Source organism: Phasianus colchicus, chromosome 8 (assembly GCF_987193195.1).
Source record: "Phasianus colchicus chromosome 8, bPhaCol1.hap1.1, whole genome shotgun sequence".
Lineage (NCBI taxonomy): Eukaryota > Metazoa > Chordata > Aves > Galliformes > Phasianidae > Phasianus > Phasianus colchicus.
Genome location: NC_143443.1, coordinates 24,374,910 through 24,390,122, shown reverse-complemented (window position 1 = coordinate 24,390,122; position 15,213 = coordinate 24,374,910). Strand labels below are relative to the sequence as shown.

The window sequence follows — 15,213 nt, the reverse complement described above, 5'->3', positions numbered from 1 at the left end:
TTGACCCTCGGCATACTTGCTCATCCCGTCAGCACTCCTGCTGGTTGACATGGTGATCTGCAGCTCCCTGGGTCTGCAGGAATGGATCATTTTCTATATCAGCTTTTTGAAAGTGCTGTATTTGAAGATAGCAGGGCAAAGGGACATTGAGAAATTAGGTTATACGGGACAGGGGTTCAGGATGCCATGGAATGTCTCCAAATGAAAGCAGTCATTCCTTGCATGTGAGCCTGTAAAAGGGGATCTTTAGCTCAAGACTCACCCTGTCATCTTCTTACCCCAAACTGGCGCAAATTATCTCATTAAAAGTCACTCTCCTGCAATGAACAGCAGATAGTCATGCGGAGGAGAAACAAAGACCAGTCCATACTGCTCCATACACCAGGACCTTATCTGGAGAGGGCTGTGCTCCTTAGTCCCAAATTCCTGCTTTCTGGACAGATTATTCCATCTGCAAACCCTTGTGCAGAAGCAGCCCTATGTGTCTCATGATGCTCCCTGTGTTGGCTGCCTCCTCTGCCATTGCTCCCTCTGTCTTTTGCAGCTGTGCTTGCTGTGCTGGAGATAGCCTCCAGATTCAGACTTCCATCTGTGGGGCTGTTGGGAGGGGGAGGCTTGGCTGGGCCATTTGAGTACTTGGGCAGCAAGTCACCATCCCAGGCAGGTGGAAGAGGGATGCTTCAGAAATGTGCTGGTGTTGTTTTGCCTCTGCCTGTCTGTTTTGCAGCTGTAACTCTTGTGATGCCTGTTGGCTGCTGAGCTAACACAAGTAGATCTGCCTCGGATAGATCCTTTGCTGCCTGACTTCCCCCTCGTGCCAGTGGGTGAGGGAATGTGCCTGTGCATGTAGCCTTTGTCTTCAGCTGCAGGGCACTGCCCACCTCCCTGCGTGGCTGATGAGCACAAACAGCCTTCTTGTCTGTGATAACCAGCAAAGGGAGCAGTGCTTCTGAGCCAGTTCTTTTATAGCAAGGGCATCTTTACATCCTCAGCCTCATGTAAGTAAATCTGTCGTCACGCTTTGGTCTTCCTTTCGTATAACTTAACGTAGCAACTCGTCTTAAACTTGTAAATATATTTTCTGGGAAGTTGTGTGTGGGAGGTGGGCAATCCTTCCATCTATTTCCAGCTAATGTTTAATGCTCTCCTTTATCATAACAAATGAAGCAGATTTCTCAAAAGCAGTATCTTGTGCCATTTTTTTAATCTCTTTCCTTTTGCTATAATGCTGAGGTTGTGCCCCGGCTGCTTTTATTGCACAAGAAATGGAGCCAGGACTCCAGGCTTCTGTCCTGAGCACAGGATACTCACATCTGTGCTAACTTCTATGATTCTATGAACTCCTGCTTGTGCAGAGTCTCTGTGAGCTGGAGACTCTAAGTGTACAAAATACAGTGTTTACCTTTAAATGTTATTATATAGAGAAGAGAAGAAAATGAGTCAAAAAACACCCAAGAAATCAGTAAATCAGAATTCTTTCAGCTGTTTCACTGGAAATTAGAGGAGCTTTTACATTCCAACATTGCTCTGCCACTATCCCAAGATGCTTTGTGCAAATGACAGTTCAAGGTTTTTAGAGATTCTTGGGACAAATACTATTCGTTTATACCCCTTAAGATCCGTCATCACTTCACACCTCTTCCCTTCTGCTGAGCCATCATCCCTTCTCCTCCAGCCTGGTAGGTGGCTCAGGAGATATCGCATCAGCCCCGTGGAGGAAAATTAGCATGGAATTTGGCAAAGCAAAACCTCTTTCTGCAGCAGGGCTCATCTTCCCTTTAATGGAAATTAAGTGTCTAAATCTTTTCGTCTTTCCCTCTTTCTCAATTTTACTGTGTGTTCTGGGACGAAGTTTTGTCATGCTATGTCAACTGCTCCTTGCCAAGACCTTCTTTATGGCCTTGATTTAAACTAATCCCACTCAGTAACAGTGGAAAGCCATGAGATTCCATTGCTGGGGATGGGCTCTGGGGGCTGCTTATCTATCTTAGGGAATAACAGCACACTGATGTGTGCTTGTGTGTGTTGTGTATACGTCTTGTGCTTACACAAAACTTCAGGATCTGATTCTGGTGGGTCATGCTGGCGGGTATCCAAGCCCCGTAAATCTGGTCACTACGCTTTTCCAAATGTTTATTGTGCTGTTTAAGCTTTTATGGGCTCTTGTGTGTATTACATATGGTCTGAATAAATGTAATGCAGTATTACTGTGCTTAGCTGAGATGCAGAAGAGCCTCCAAGGGGATCGTTAGAACTGGGGCAGCCATCGCTGCATTTGGAGATGAGTTTCTTGGTTCAGCTTTCTGGGGCTGGTGGCTTCAGTCCTGTGTTGTTGGCTGTTCAGTACCACTTGATTTGAGGTCAAAGGGGTGGAATTGAGAAGCAGCCCCCAGCCACCTTCCTTTGAGAGCCACTCTCAGCCCTGGCAGCGTGTAGGGAGTGGATGTGCTATTGAAAGAGAGCCATGGACCTACAGTTTGGTGTCCTTGCTCTCTTCTGTCCCAGATGGCCCGAGGAAAGAAACTTCAGGGAAAACCAGCTGGTGCTAACAGCTGGAAAAGCAGCCAGGCCAAGACCTTGGGACCTTCAGGGAACTTCCTGCAGTCCATCATTGGCTTTCCTTTGCATGGCATCCTCTTCTTCCTGTATCTCTTAGCACCGTCACTTCACTTTTTACCACTAACCACTCTCACCCCAGAAGAACACAGCCTTGCTGCTGTGCTCTCTGCCAGCACTGAGTTTGTTCCGTTTGGACATTCTGCTCCCTCTTCCTTGCACATCTGGATACACAGATAGTGAGTTTTGGGGCAGAAACAATCAGTTCTGAGTTTCTGCCGCAGACAGGCAGGCCCCCAGTTGTGCTGGCCATTAGGCGCAATGTAACATATAGCATCGATAATTGCTTTCTGCTGGGGGCATGCTGAAATAGCAGAGCTTCACAGAGACACAGGAGGGGGAAAGAGGAGGCAGAAGGGGATGGAGCTGGGAGGGAGGGGTCAGTGCAGAAGCAGCAGGAATTTGACACTGCAAAGTCTTTGCTGGTCAGTGTTCATTTCTTAGTTTGCTACACATTTCAGACACTGCTGAGAGTGAGCTTGTTTTTTATTGGGAGTAGAATCTGGATGTCCTCTCTTTATCAGCCCAAATGTTTCACTTGGGGGAAAACAGCTAAAAAAGAAGGGAAGAAAATGTGCGTTTAAAACCAGAGCTGGATTGCTCATGGCTATAAAAATGGATGTTTTTCTCTTCCTTCCCTATCACTTTAGATAAGGGCTAAACTGTGGTTACTGCTGTGCTACCATAGGAGTGAAACCTGTTACTGTGTTTAGAGAATTCTCCTGTTGGAGCCCAGTGCTGAATGTTACACACTGCATCTACTGCAACCCTTTTGGGTATGAAAGCATTCAAGTTTTAGGTCCTGACCTTCAGGAGAATGAGGGCATTGAAAGATACTGCAGTATTTTGGCATCTAAGATAAGCAGGGAGAGGAACATAGCATCTGCTGGGCTGACAGCACCTTCTGCAGTGGTTTTCTCTAAATGGAGGTTTTTCCTATGGCCTCTAAAACATGAATGCATTTGGTGCAAGGTCATTTAAGGAAGAAATCCCTTCTGCCGCATTCTCCTCTCTTTGACCTTGAGGCTATTGACATCCCTTGGGTCAAACAGAGACAGGGGGAGGAGAAATGTAAGCATTGGGCAGCACCAGCACTCTGACTATAATGGGCTGTAGCATATGTAATGCCAACAGATCCACTTTGCCCTGGCTTAGGTTTTTGGAGGTATGAACAGCTCTGTGCCACACCATAGGGCTTGCTCTGTCCTCTGCCACTATGCTCTGGGTGTTGCTGCTGCTCTGACCTGTGGGAAGACCTTGAACCTTTGTACAGCTCACAGAAAGCATCAGGTCCTGACACTAACAGCCAGGGTGTGCTGACACTAACAGCCACCTCCCAGACCTGAGGGTGACCTTTCCTGTTCTTCTGGAGGGGTGTGATAATGGTGGCAATGGGCAAAGAGTACAAAAAGAAGGCTTCTGGGGAGACCTCACTGCAGCCTTCCAGTACTTGAGAGGATCTTATAAACAGGAGGTGGACTGACTTTTTACCAGGTCTGACAGTGATGGGACGATGGGGAAGGTTTTAAACTAAAAGAGATTTAGGTGAGATGTTAGGTAGAAATTTATCACTCTGAAGGAAGTGAGGTGCTGGCAGAGCTGCATCCCTGGAGATAATCGAGATGATCTTAGGTCTTTTCCAACCTTAATGATAATATGAGACTATGATTTATTCTTTTATTACCGTTTGAAAAGGCTCATCCTCAACCACTGATTTCTGCCTGCTTCTGATCACTGCTGGAGTTTCTCCCTTAGGCTTTGCTCCCTGCAGTGCTGTGCTGGGGTCTGGCTGCAGGCATTGGGGTTGCTGGGAAGAGGGTGGCAGCTCCTCAGTGCCTCCTTCCTGTGCTGTGACCTCCCCAGCCTGCAGGGAGAGGGGAGGAAGGTGGGAAATGAGGCGATGGGAACAAACTTCCTGCAGTGGAGCTGAGCGCTGGGGCTGGATCTTATCACAAGCAAACAGCCCTGGTGGGGGCAGCCAAAGAGGAGCCTGTCCCGCTTTTCCTGCCCCTGACACAAGAGCCTTGACCCCGTGCCAGCTTTGCCTGCAGATACCTGAGCATGCCGTGGGCTGGCAGCATGGAGCTAAACACTGTCCAAGCCGCATGAGATGCAGAGGCAAGTTAGCACCTGATGCCTGCAGAGCAGCCCTGCTGCTGCAGGCTGTGTTGGGAAAGCTGAGCTGTGCAGCAGGGTCATTGGCCTCCATGCAGGGCCCACTAGGCTTCATCTGTCCCATAATATTTTGTTCTTTTCTGTGTGCTTGATATATGCTTGTATCTGTGTACAATGTTTCTAGCACAGCTGTAGCTCACTGTCATTCTGTCTGACTTTCTGTTTAAAAATGAGTGGCAATGCTAAAATTTCACAGATGATTGCAAATCAGTCTTGCCGAAAGAAAAACCCAAAGCAACATAAAAACTTGTGATTTTTAAGGTTTGCATTGAGTGACTTTTGCAGAACTCTCCTACCTTTAGCAAAACTGCTTTTATTGCACTGCTTAAAGATCCCCATTGGTGACCAGGGATCTGGGCAGCCCTTTGCTGTACAGTCATAGAATCATAGAATCATTAAGGTTGAAATAGAGTTCTAAGGTAATGCAATCCAGCTGTTCACCTACCACCAATATTGCCCACTAAACCATGTCCCTCAGTTCCACATCTCCACATTTCTTGAACACCTCCAGGGACAGTGACTGTAGCACCTCCTTGGGCAGCCTGTTCCAGTGCCCAGCTACTCTTCTGGAGGAAAGATGTGCGCCTGGAGGCCCTGGATTATGAGCTGTGCAGGCAGCTGCTGCCACGCTGTGGGGAGATGGTGCTTTGCATGCACTGTTTCTGTGCAGCAGAAGGCACTGAGTTGGAATTAAAGCCTTTGGTGTGTGCTGATGTTAGGCATGTGGTGCTGTGCATTCTGCTCTCCCTGGGATGTGCCATGCCTCACACCCTTACCATGCTTGTCTGGTGATGCTGGCTTGCTCTTGGCTCTGTCATCCTAGGGAGCAGGAATTCCCGTAGACAGCAGCAGGAAAGCTGTGGCATGTTGCTATGAAATATGAAATAGATTTTCCACCTGGCTTCTTATTAGGTGTTATGGCTCTACCTTTTTCCATTTGACTTATGATAGACTTTTTTTTTTTTTTTTTTTTTTTTTAAATAACGTTGCATCTAAGACTTGACAAGGAACTGCAAAGAAATAGACTTACAGCCTTGGACATTAGTACTAATGACTTCAGAACCACACCTGGATCAGACATTTGTAAGCATATGGAAGAGATTAAGGAGGATCTGATTGTCTCTTCAGCACTCAGTGCTGGACTGGATCTTCTCCCCAGGCCTGGGGAGTGTGCTGATCAGTAGGCTCTCCTTGCTCTATATGTACAATACTATAGAGCTGATGTGGAAAAGGAAACCTTTCTCATCCCCAGTACTGGTTGTGCTGTGGCACTCTGGTGAGATTCAGAGTGGAAGGTGTCACTGGCTTTCTTGGATTTTTGGCTGTGAAAGTCATAGAGACAGCTCTTCCTACAGCCAGATTTCATGCGTGATCCTGCTAGGGGAGTTGTCAGCACCTAATCTGGATGTTTGCTCTCATCCAAGTAGTATTGCCAGTGTATTGCATGTGCAGCCTGTCACACTGTATATTAATCCTGCTTTTGGCCTGCTTGGTTGACCCAGCAAGGATTAAACTCCACCCCACATCTGCTGAGGCTCTCATGGGCTGCTTCTTATTCACACTGATGTTCCTTAGCAAATCTCAGAGGAGATATTTCTCACCAAACTTCTCAAGCACAGCTCTTTCCTACGTGGCAGGGCTGCACTCACTTGTCCTATATTATTCCCATCCATCCATCCATCCATCCATCCATCCATCCATCCATCCATCCATCCATCCATTCTCCATCCATCCATTGTCCTTCCATCCACTGTCTTTTCATCCATCCACCTACTGTCTGTTCGTCTGTCCATCCATTCATCTATCCATCCATCCATCCATCCATCCATCCATCCATCCATCCATCCATCCCCAGCAGTGTGGTGTTTGCAGCCCTCACACTGTCCTTATGGGAATCAGGCCATCAGCAATTGATCCCTTCTCACTGTGCTGAGCTGTCCCCTGCCAGACCCTTCCAGACAGACAGCTCTCCAAGTTGCTCCCTTTAACCAGAGTGAGGAGCAGACTGGAACTGCAAAGCCTTTGAAAAAATGATGGAACAGGGACAAATTTCCGATTAAAGCCCTCCAAATGCTGCTCTGAAGGAAAATTGCTCTTCATTTGCGGGTAAAATAGAAGGCTCACTTCAAGACTGGAAGTGTTGCAGAATAAAGATTTAAGTGGTCAAGTAAAGGAAAGAATGAGAGCTCCCAGGGGAAGGGGAGTGGGGTTTGGGCCTCTTTAACCTGACTGAATCAAGTGACTTCTGCAGTTGTATGAGACCATCTGACCCAGAGCTGAGCAGTTCACAAGCCACAGAGTTATGAACTGCTGGTAAAACGATCTGAAGAGGGAAAACACATTTGTGATTATGAACTGAAAACCTGAACAACAGCTCTTGAGGTTTCAGAGCCATGTCCAGCTGCTGCTGGGAGGCCTGGGGTCACTGCCCTTCCCACGGCCTCGTGCTGCTCAGCAGCTCCTGGAGCAGCTCCCATCCCCGCCGGGCAGCAGGTGCCTGCCTGCAGCACTGTCTCCTGGCATCAGAGGAGCCAGGGCTCACAGCCCAGGCAAGATGCTGCTGTATCATGTGCAGGTGGCTGGAACTTGGGAAGGGAGGAGGATCTGGGGGCAGCTTCCAGTGATGGATACACTGACCCAGGCTGTGCCACAGGCTGATTTCAGCCAGCTGCTTTTGGTCTCCGAGGCCTGGGAAGACAAATGTCTTTGAAGTTCCTGAGAAGTGGCTCCAAACTCAGCCCAATTACTTGAATCCATTTTTTTTATCAACGGGTTGGTTCCCAGAAGTGCTGGGCATTCCCAGCTTCACTGCTGGCGGTAGCACGGGCTGCCCTTGTTGCAGTGTCAGCCTGTCCCGGGATGTGCCTGTGATTGTTTCTGGGTTTGGCCAAGTGGGCTTTTCTCTCTTCTGGGAAATCAGCTGGTTCTGTGCCCATGGTATTTGCAGAGTGCTGACAAACCCCTTTCCTTCACAATCGCAGCTGTCTGCTTAAGGTGCTGCTCCCTGTCTTTTTCCTTTTGAGGCTTTTGATGTGTTTTCCCATGTTAGAACATTCAAAAAGGCAGCATGTGGGGCTGGCTGGGCCGGCAGCTTTGATCCTCAGTGGGCGTTTTGCAATAAAGTCTGTCATGAATTTTTCATCCTTTGCTCTGAGTGTGTGCGTGCCTTACATGCGGGACAGGCTCTGGTCATGGAGCTGCATCCAGCACAGGGTGAGAGTCACCCGTGGCTCCAAATCTCTGCATCCCCCTGCCAGCCTTGCCTCTAGTTTCCCTGCATGAAATGTGACCACATCTTTAATCTGTCTGATAGTGCCAAGTTCCTGCTTTCTCTAGCATTCTCTGAGTCTGAAACATCAGTTTTCTTTGTCTGAAGTTCTGTATTGCTATCTGACCTATTTACTTGGAAGCCTGTGAGGAGGGCTTGGGTTGGAAAAGAGCTGTGTTTGTGATCCAAGTGTAAGCCTTTCACTGTTAATTGTATTAGCATTACTAATTGTATGCACATTTCTAAGCTGTCATGATTGCCACATCCTTTTAAAATGTGGACCAAGACATCAAAAGGACTGTGTCTTCTTAGAGATCAGCAGAGAAGCAAGAAATTAAATTGCCTGATACTGTAAAAGATATGTGGGCTGCTTTGCCCCCATTATATCAAAAGTGACACAGGAAATATAAATCTGGAGGTAGACTTTTAAAGCTTGTTAGCCTTCAAGATTTATTCAGCAGGAAGCAGTTTGATGGAGGTGCCAGCTGCCTGGTGCCCACTGGTGCCATCAGTGGGCAGGGCTCAGCAGGAGCCTTGCTGGATGGGGCCACATGTGCACAGGGCTTGGGGGGTGAGAGGGAGGAGGGTGCTCAAAGTCCTGAATTCAGGTTCTCTCTCTGCTGCAGAGAATGAATTGATGTTACTGCTCTTGGCTCATTCTACTGTAGCTCTCAACTGCTGTTGGGGTGCCTGTGGCTGATGGGTAACAGCAATTTTGAGCTTTCTGATTCTGAATTTCCAAAGTACTGCTTGTGATAGAGTAATGCCATCAAAATTGTGCTTTGGAAATATCTCTTTTACAAACATGAAATGCATGGACAGATACATTGAATCATGGAATCATAGGATCACTAAGGTTGGAGAAAACCTTCAAGATCATCCAGTCCAACCATCTGTCACCAATATTTCCCACTAAACCACGTCACAGAATCACAGAATCACAGAATGGCCAGTGTTGGAAGGGACCTCAAGGATCATAAAACTCCAACTCCCCTGCCACATGCAGGGCCACCAACCTCCTCATTTAATGCTAGACCAGGCTGCCCAGGGCCCCATCCAACCTGGCCTTGAACACCTCCAGGGACAGGGCATCCACAACCTCTCTGGGCAGCCTGTTCCAGCACCTCACCACTCTATAAAGAACTTCCCCCTGACGTCCAACCTAAATCTCCCCTCCCTCAACTTAAAACCATTTCCCCTCGTCCTGCAGTTATCTACCCTTTCAAAGAGTTGATTCCCTCCCCTCTGTAGGCTCCCTTTAGGTATTGAAATGCTGCAATGAGGTCACCATGCAGCCTTCTTTTCTCCAGGCTGAACAAGCCCAGCTCCCTCAGCCTGTCTTCATAAGGGGAGGTGCTCCAGTCCCCTGATCGTCTTTGTGGCCCTCCTCTGGACCATCTCCAACAGCTCCCTATCTTGGGGGCTCCACACTTGGACACAGACGCTTGTCCCTCAATGCAACATCTAAACGTTTCTTGAGGACCTCTAGGGACAGTGACTCCACCACCTCCACATGCTTCTCCGTCTCTGGCTTTACCCACTGGATGTATGTAGAGAGGTTTGTGCTTTCATGTTTTGCCACTTTTCTGTGGCACAATCAAGAACACCGAGCAGGATGTCACCAGTGGACCTTTGTGTGCAGTTACAGAGCCCCGCATGTCTCAAGATGCTGGCAAAAGTGGTGCCAGAACTGTGTTTTTGTTTCTGGAGCAGTTCCCCTCCCCAGCCCACCATGCCCTCAGTGTACCTCATGCACTGTGACAGATTGCATCTCGTGGAGGCAGCAGCAGGAGCTTCTTGATCCCAGCTGGAGGTTGTTCCTTCACAGCCCTGTGCTACGCCACAGAGACCTCATCTTTCACATGCGGCTGTCGCCTTTATTCCTTATCTGCATAAATCCTGGCAGAGCAGGTCTCACTTCATAGGCAGTGCTTGCACAGATGTTGCCACCATTCATGGAAGGATTCATGGTGCCTCCAGCAGAGCACAAAGCATCCCAGAGCACCTGGATGATGCTGAGCGCTGTGGCTGCAGCCGGCAGAGGGAGCACAGAGCATTGCATGCTGCCTGCTGCTGTCTCACAGAATGCAGCATGATAAGGCGTTGTTTATTATGGAAGCATGCCACTTGTATGTTTACAAGCAGTTTTGTGCAGCTCCTGATCGCTCTGTACTTTTGCTTTTAGCTTGTTACTCATCCTGAGGCATTGTTGGTGTATGTCTGACCATGGCAGTGAAAGGCTCTAGCGGAGACGTGATGGGGCCGAAGCATCACAGACAGAAAGCAGCTGTCAGGCAGCATTTCTCCCCAAGGTCTGAGCTGTACCAGAGGTTGTGTCAGCCTGGCAGGGCCTGCTGCTCAGCGACTGACTGCAATCAGACTGTTCTGTAGCTCCTTCAAGGCCCCACCATGCAGTGACTGCACAGATGGTTGTGTTGCATTCGGAGCAAAGCGAAATAACACCAGTTCTTTCCATCCTTCGCCGTTTCACCCTGAGAAGTTAGCCACCTCTTTGGGGAGCTAGTAGTCAAAATCCCAGACCTGCACACCTTCAGACTTTCAGCAAAGTTTGAAACCAGTTCAGGATCTGAATTTCAAGTCTGCTTTTCCTGTGCCAAAACCCCCAGAGCAGAATACCTGGGAACTATGGAGGTGGGACTAAATAACCCCTGTGCTTTTCATTGTCTACTTCTAATGAATCAGCTCTCCCAAAGTAATGTGTCTAGCATGGCTCATACCACAGTCTCTGCTGTAATTACCACTGAAACCTGGAGAGGTTAGAAATCCATATGTGGATCTGTGTCTGGGTGAATTTGGCAGGCACAAAGCAGTCCCCAAAAGGCAACTTCTTCCTATCAAATCATCTGCCAATTTTTGCAGTCTTGATTTATGTTTTTTAAGGTTATTGAGCTTTTTTGCTGAAAAAGTTGAAGGCCATCTTCCTTGGCGTTCTTATTGAATGAGCCATCTCAGGAGCAGGACTGGCTGGCAGATCACAGCATAGCTGGGAGCTTATATCTTTTGCATATGAGATTTTCTCTGCCTGTCTCATTGGTCTCCTACACTGCCTTAGCTACAAGTGCTTCCAATTACAGCAAAGTGTATGGGACATGCATTCATCAATCATGCTCAGATTTCATGCGCTGTAGTTTTCAGAGGTAAAGGATACTCCTTGTGGCATGTGTGCCTGCACCTTTTACCTGCATCCTCAGGTACAGGAGAAATGTGTGTCTGTAAGCCTCCTTGATTCTCTAAAGACACTTTACTTTTGTTTTTGCTTTGTTTTTTTTTCTCTTTGTATTTATATGCACCTGATAGAGAAAATAGATTAGGCCAGTTGGAAGTACACAAGGGCTGTTTTGTGCAGGGGAAAGTAGGGCTGGTGAACAGCTCTTGGGGCTGTTTGGTTAGAAGAGGAGCCCACGAAATAAAAGACCGGCAAGAAGGTTGTTAGCAAGGCTGGCTGACCAAGTGTAAGGTGAGCACCATGGTCTAGAAAGTAGATCATCTTTCTGAAAGGCTCAAAGAAGAAAAATAATGGCTTCAGATTCATCCCTTGTGTAAATCTTTTGAAGTTGGTGGCTTGCGTTAGCATGATTTAACCCTGTTAATTTGAATGGGTCACTGCAGCATCCCAAGAGTTGCTTTTTGCTGTGCTTCATTCTGAGATAGAGACAAAGCAGAGCCTCGGTGTCTGGGCTTGGGCCCAAGCTTGATGTCCCTGTGGGTCTGGCTCAAGCCCATCCATGTTATGGCTGACTCCAGATGGAAAGGGGAAAGGATGCAAGAGATGATGATGTGTCTGAGCCCCATCCCATGATGGCTAGGTGCCACCAGGCCTTGGTGGAAAGCCACAACCTGCCTGAAAAGTGATCCCTGGACTGGGAACCATGGCCAGCCAGATTTTGAGTGCTTCAGTGAAGCTAACACCAGCCTCTGCCCCTCTGTGGGTCTGGCAATCCGAAGTGACTCACTCACAGAGATGAGGAGGCGTGTGGTAGTGCATCAAGGAAAGGAGCCTGGAATGGAGTAGGAACCAGGGCCAAATGAGCCACAGTGGGACTCCGTGGACAGAGAGCAGAGGTCAGCAACCTTGACACACAACAGGGACTCGGGGCTTCTGCCAGGGTCCAGGGATGTAGCGTGTCCCCCATGCCTATCAATTCATGCCAGGGCCCATAGCAGGAGTTGGCCACACGCTGCTGTACAGCCCATGAACCACAGGGGGGAAAACAGAATTCATTGCCAGGAGGGGACACATGTTTGTCTCCGGTTGTCGAACAGCTGAGAATGCAGAGGCAGGCCCAGCTGGGGAGCTCGGGCAGGAATAGCAACCAGGAGCCAGCGGGACATCGCACAGCACACTCAGCCCTGACCCTGGGGTATTGCCCATCAGAGCCCATTGAGTGATTCTGCCATGCTCGGAGGAACTGTAGGAAAACTGAATTATTGCCACTGAGGGGTTCACAGCCTTCACCCTCATCTTAGCTCTGGAGGTTGCTTGATAAGGCTGTGTCTGCTGGTCACCCCAGTGGAGCTGGCTCCCAGCACATAGCTAATATCCACATGCCGATGCACCCTGTGCAATCTCTCCCTATCTTTTGTGGGGAGAAGTGTCAAACAATAAAGAGTGAAACTGCCAAAGCCCAAATATGATTGCAGTGCGTCCCAGGGGCTGAAACAGGGGCTGCTGCTGCTGTTCTGCAGCGCCCAGTGGGGGAATTTTGGCCATGCCCATGTAAAAACAGGTGGTAGAGTCCAAGCAAAACCTCACTTGTCTTTCAGGCTATTTTAAGGAACTGCAGTAATTCCCTTCCCATCATGCAGGTCTGCCTGCTCCATCTCTGTGCAGACTCTGTATGGGTAGCGTGGGTTGGTAGTATAGAAGTGGAGGGACAAGTGCCTCTGTTCCCAGAGAAACACAGCAAATGAAGTGACCAAGGTCTGCAGGTGCTGCTGAGATCTTGCTTCTGTCACCCAACTGTAATTTGTTGTATATTGCCTGATTGTGTTGGTGCAGTGTGCTACCATGCTGCTGAGCTCCTGGGATCACATCCTCAAGCAGCTATTGAGCCTCATTTCTCCAGACTGGTTGGCCAATAATTTTAAGTAATGGGGAATTCCGAAAAAACGGAGACCTTTACTGAGCAAAGGAGACACTAAATACACTGAGAGAAGTATTTGTTACTGCTCACACGCTCTGCTCAATGTTAAATGTGAACAGACTGCAGCAGGTGTGAAGGGACGTGATACAGGCTTGGAAACCCTGCAGTGTGCTGAGGGAAGGGCTCTGAAAAGAGGAGAAAAATGCAACATGATGATGAAATACAAATATTTCCGCAAATGTGTTTAAGTGCAGGATGCGGGGCAATCCAGCTGTCCGTTGGCCGCTTTCAGCCAAAAGACAACAGAAGGCAACGGATGATCTCACCCTGCTCCTCTTAAATTGACGAATCAACCCCACAGTTGTTTAAATATCGGGTTTTTTAGGGCTATTCTTCACCAGCTGTTTGGCAAGCCCCAATGTGGGCTGAAGGTTTTCTTCCCTCCTCTCGCTGCTTCTTTGTAAAGCAGGAAACCACTCGGGTGTGCGGGACGGAGGCGGACGGAAGGTAGGGCAGCACGAAAGGATTTCAGAAAGTGTGTCGGCAGAAACCCCTCAGCGTGAGGCCAGCTTTCCAGCTTTAGGGAGGACGGTGCTGACGTATGGCTTGCGGGGATCAAAGCCTGGGAGAAGCTCAAACAGGGCTGTCTTTGAAAGGCTGGATCCTGCCGATAGAATATGGTCGTTTTATCTGACCTGTGAACATCTCTGACAAGGCATCAGGTCATTAGTCTTGTGCTTGTTATTGTAACATTTGCTGGAATGAATCAATGGCATTTTTAAATCGCAGCTATCAAAACGTGTCATAAATTGTAAGCGGTTTCTTTTCCTTTGTTTGAGTATATCCCCATGCCAAGTCACTTGGTGTTTGTATCTTCTAAATTGGGCATGACATGACCAGTGAAAACCTGGGATTAAGCGTAAAATAATTACTTCTAAAAAACCTGCAAAAAAAAATCTTTGCCCTAAAAAATGAATTGAAAGTGACCCCTCTCTCTTAAAATGGTTCTGCTTCAAGCCTATGATAATAACTGCATTTAGTGTCTGATGTGCAGAAAAATCTACTTTCCATGGAGTGGAATTTAAAAGACTGTCACTCAGAATTTTATATAGATATACTGTGCAGTTGTCCCACCCACCCACAACCTGATTTTCTTATTTCTGAGAACTGACACATTTTTCCAAGGTGCGGTGTATTTTTAAACTCCCAATATGGCATGAGATGAAGGTCACCCAGCTGATTCAGAATCTGTGAGAGACCAAGAAATGAAAACTTAGCCCGGGTGTTCCTTTAGGTTACATGTTAGGAAGATTTTTTTTTTTTCTCAGAGGGTGTTGAGGCCCAGGCCTGGCACTGCTGCCCAGAGGACTTGCAGATGCCCCATCCCTGGAGGCATTCAAGGCCAGGCTGTATGGGATCCTGAGCAGCCTGATCTGGTGGGTGGCACCCAGCCCATGACAGAGGGTTGCAAATAGGTGATTTTTATGGTCCCCTCCAACCTAAGGGTTCCCCAACATAAGGGGAATCGTTGATTCGTTGCTCAGCTGCCTTTCAGAGAGTTGGACTTCAGACCCTAGGGGCAAAGAGGTGGCCCCAAATCCCTGTGCTACCCTTCCCCATCGCCCTCCCAGGGTTGTTTTGGTACACACAGAGCTCTGCAGTAATATTTTCACAGCATTGTTTTAAAAGTGTTTCTTCTTTGGGAAAACTGGAGCACTTTGTATTTTCTGTGTCTTTACTGAGAAAAGGATCTCGGCATCCTTATCGTGGTATAGAAATGCAGCAACTCATTACCTACCATAAACCCTCACAGTCTTCAGCGTAAAACAAAGACACATAAATAACTAGCATCGGGGATGTGCCTGACCTCTAATGTATGTGGAGTTCACTGTTCCAGAGCCTTGGTTTCTTCTGGACAGTGATTTAGAAAGAAAAGCTTTTATCTAATCATGAGCTCGGTCTCAGCACAGCTCCCCAGGCTCCGCTAATGGATGGGATGCATTGCAGAGCTTGAAGGATTTTTATTTTAGCTGCATGAAATAAAGAGCT

The 15,213-nt window shown here is 48.0% G+C and overlaps 1 protein-coding gene across 4 annotated transcripts in view; it reads left to right on the top strand.

The window, feature by feature from the left end:
* Positions 1 to 15,213, top strand: part of SH3PXD2A (SH3 and PX domains 2A) — a 229,417-nt gene that overhangs the window by 116,279 nt on the left and 97,925 nt on the right. Inside the window, exon 1 of one of the 4 annotated variants that reach the window (XM_031597531.2) lies at positions 924 to 998. The exons of the other annotated variants lie outside the window; for them this stretch is intronic. Coding sequence (XP_031453391.2) covers positions 997 to 998 — 2 coding nt within the window. The 5' untranslated portion in view covers positions 924 to 996. Of the gene's footprint in view, positions 1 to 923; positions 999 to 15,213 lie in introns of those variants that run through there. 4 annotated transcript variants of the gene reach the window in all.